A 3480-nucleotide genomic window follows, 5' to 3' on the forward strand; every position below is an offset into this window, starting at 1 on the left:
TTGTAAGCGACTACATACACTGGGAATGATTCAGCAACAAGAAACTCGAGTTCCTTATAACCTCAATACGAAGATAGTTGCGAAAAAGGGATTCTGCTGCATGATAACAATCGGTCTCATGTTGCCAAAAACGTTTAAACCTTCCTAGAAAAAAAACTAAATGGGAAGTCCCACTCCACTCGCCATATTCCCTAGATAGTGCACCGTGCGATTATAATTTGTTCTGTTCGTTGACACGTGGTATGACTCAGAAGTAGTTCCACTCACAAGACGACAGCCAAAAATGGCTTGAGTCTTGGTTGATATCACAATATAAAAAGTTGTACCGTTCTGGTATTCGCGCTTTAGAAGAAAGATGGGATTGCTTCATTTGTAATCAAACAAACGGTTTTCAAAAGCTTCGATTCAGTTGAATATCATCAACAAAATTATTCGACATAGACAGATACAGCAAGATATCACTTGGTGCCACAGACCGACTAGTAGTTGAAATCAAAAAGCATCCCAACAAGCTCCCGAAGCATCTGACGAGTCCCTATCGATATGTGTTGCCTGGCATTGTCTGTTCGTCCACAATTCCCCACGTTTGAGTCAAAGTTGGCAAGTTCTAGGTCTTTACTTCCTTCAGACAGTCTAATCGTCAACGTAAAGGTGTGAATTAAGGCTTGGCAAAGGCAAATATTTCCTTAACGTAAATTCTAGTTTAGACAGCATTTGCGCCGGTTCACCACGTTTCGTTCACAACTGAAATGTTCGAAGGAGTTGGAAGATGGTGTTTTTTCAGAAAAATTATAAACCAACATCGCCCAGTCTACCAAGCCACTGTAGTGACTTCCAAACGAATTTCACAAAAATTAAAGAAAGTCATCTTGCTCTGACAAAAAAGTAAATATTTATAAATGCAGATAGCCAAGCGGCTTTGAAATCATTAAAGTCACTTAGGGTTTCGTCAAAGACAATGAAATAATGTTTTAATCGCTTAGTGGATCTAACACTAACTATGAAGCAAATGAACTAGCCAGAGCAGACACCACCCCACAATTAGACTCCGAAAAAATAGAAATTTATCTGCTTCTGGCTACTTTTTAAACCACAAACATGTTATGAATATAGCTGAGTCTTGTTGGAGTCAATATCTGACTTGTAGACAAACGTGGAAAGAATGGAATAAGGACCGAATATGCTGGGGGCCTATTCTGTAACTTGATTCGAAACAAAATTTACTCGAATTCGGATTTTTTATATTCCGTAACTCGATTTTCGGATTCTCAAGCCAATTCTCGAATAAAATATTCGTTAGCTTTTGAGTTGTAGAAAGCAAAAACGAAAATTGTACGTATTTATTCTGGCACAAGGTGGTACAACTTTCGCAAATTATAAAGTAGATCCGAATTTCGAATATAATACATTTACGAATCGAGGTACAGAATAGGGCCCCTGACTTAAAATTCAAAAAGAATGACGAAAAACTCCTGTTATAGGTTACTAAGAGGTCACTGTCTAATTGACAGAAATTCCCCGACTTATAGGAGTATTGTGGGAGAATATAAAACATCTTTTATGCGAATGCAAAGCATTTTTATAGGAACGAAATGCAACTGTAGGTCGAGTCTTTATTGACAAATTATCGGCGATTGCACAGATAAAACTTTTTGTGCTGATAAACTTCATCACGTGGTTCAAAGAGGAGACAATGGAAGCAAGGATATTTTAATCCTTCGAGAATACAAATTAAAGGACTTAACTGATCTGCTACAGGCCCGAACGCTTCGTCAATATAAGATAGTTCCTAGGCCTAGGTCGAGGAATATTTAACTTCACAAATAATTGACGTTTCACCTGACGTAAGTTTAGATATCACAATCTGCACCGGTTGGATCAACAACTATGAAGCATAAACTAACAGATATTTAAAATTATTTCTTTAATTTTTGTTATTACCAGGCTTTGTAGTTTAATATATAATTATTTTATAAAAATATATATTTAGGACGTTCCCTTTTTAATTACAACGTTGAATTTACATTTAACACAAAAGACGAGACATTAACGAATAACATACACATCAAGACCCATACGATTACTAACATTGCTGACAACCCTTCCTGTAACGTATTTGAGCAGCCGTAAAAGTGCATCAACATCGACACATTTCATCCAGCGTTCTACGTTTCCACAACTGCATCTGCTTGACGGCCAATGAGAGTTCCATCAAATTGACGCGATGTTCATTATCTGTCAGCGACTTACGCAGATGACGCATCACACGATTCATGCGACGATCACGTGCCGTATACACATAGCCAGCATTGCGTGCGGCCTCAATGTAACAGTACTTATCATTAAGTGGCATACGCGACCATACCTCGCCGGCTTCTGTGGCGGTCAACCATGCCGGCGATCGGCGATTGCAGACGCGCCGATATTCGCTTAGAAAATGCATGAATGCATTTCGGCTGTACGAAGCTTTGGCGGCCGTCGCCGACGTCGCTGTCTGTTTGGGCGTATTTACGCAACAGGTCTTAACCATTTCACACTTCGGTTGTTGACTAGACCGGCGATCTTTGATACAACAATACTAATTGTATCGCTAAGAACTTTTAATTTGACTGGTAAACTGTAAATACAAATATTTTTTTTTTATTTGATTTATATTTTAATTTTTTTTTTATATGGAAAATATTTATTGACAAGTAATTGAAGTTGAAAGCCAAACGATTTGAGTTTTCAACTTCAAAATTTTCTTAAGTTTTAGCTAAGTAAGATTATTTGAAAGATTTTCATTACATGAAAACTTGAAGGACTTAGCAAACTTAAAATGAACCGAATTAAGTGAAATATGTAGCACTTTGTTCGAAAACTTTTTGTCATTGTAAAGAAAGTCTATGGGAGTGACAATACCCTCTCTCTATGAGCAAAAAACTGGAACAGTCGATTTTCACAAACTTATCTTGAAAGTTCTCTTCAGAAAAATTTTTCGCCATAGGAAATGTATAGGAACAGGCATTAAAACCTTGGTGGCAGGTCCTAAATACATGCATATGCTGGATCCATTAGAACATCCCAACCAAGCTATCGAATTTTTCGATTCAATATCGATGTGTGTAGCGACACCAACCGTTCTTATAGTACACAACTCATCTCCTATTGGCCAAAGATCATCATGTATAAATAATAATTTCCTTTAAATGGTACAATTGTTGACAGTCGCGGTCCAAATGAAGAGTTTTTCCGTGAGTGGAGCAGTTCATGGTAGCAGATACCTTGCCAAACCCAACAAACAGATAGAAAAACCGTCCAAACCACAATTTCTGTTTTGGCCACCGTTAGCGCGACCTAGACTAGATTCGATCACATCTATTTTAGCTTGGAGTGGTCTTAAGTGCCCACACTTCATTACCAGTAACCATCCGCTTCATAAATGGATCAATTTTTTCATTATTTAGTATTGATTCGCAGATGGAAGAAGCTTCTTCCCAG

General features: G+C 37.8%; 1 protein-coding gene across 1 annotated transcript; it reads right to left on the reverse strand.

Moving 5' to 3' along the window:
• Positions 1–1965: 1965 nt before the first annotated feature.
• LOC108975094 lies at positions 1966–2686 on the reverse strand. The gene has a single exon (XM_018943362.1). The coding sequence runs from the start codon at positions 2528–2530 to the stop codon at positions 2138–2140; it is 393 nt and encodes a 130-aa protein (XP_018798907.1). The 5' UTR covers positions 2531–2686; the 3' UTR covers positions 1966–2137.
• Positions 2687–3480: the final 794 nt, after the last annotated feature.

Source organism: Bactrocera latifrons, unplaced genomic scaffold, assembly GCF_001853355.1.
Source record: "Bactrocera latifrons isolate USDA-ARS-PBARC rearing strain unplaced genomic scaffold, ASM185335v1 scaffold_61, whole genome shotgun sequence".
Lineage (NCBI taxonomy): Eukaryota > Metazoa > Arthropoda > Insecta > Diptera > Tephritidae > Bactrocera > Bactrocera latifrons.

Excerpts from the sequence above, each read along its gene's own strand:
- LOC108975094 (XM_018943362.1), bottom strand. The coding sequence starts at position 2,530 with ATGGTTAAGACCTGTTGCGTAAATACGCCCAAACAGACAGCGACGTCG.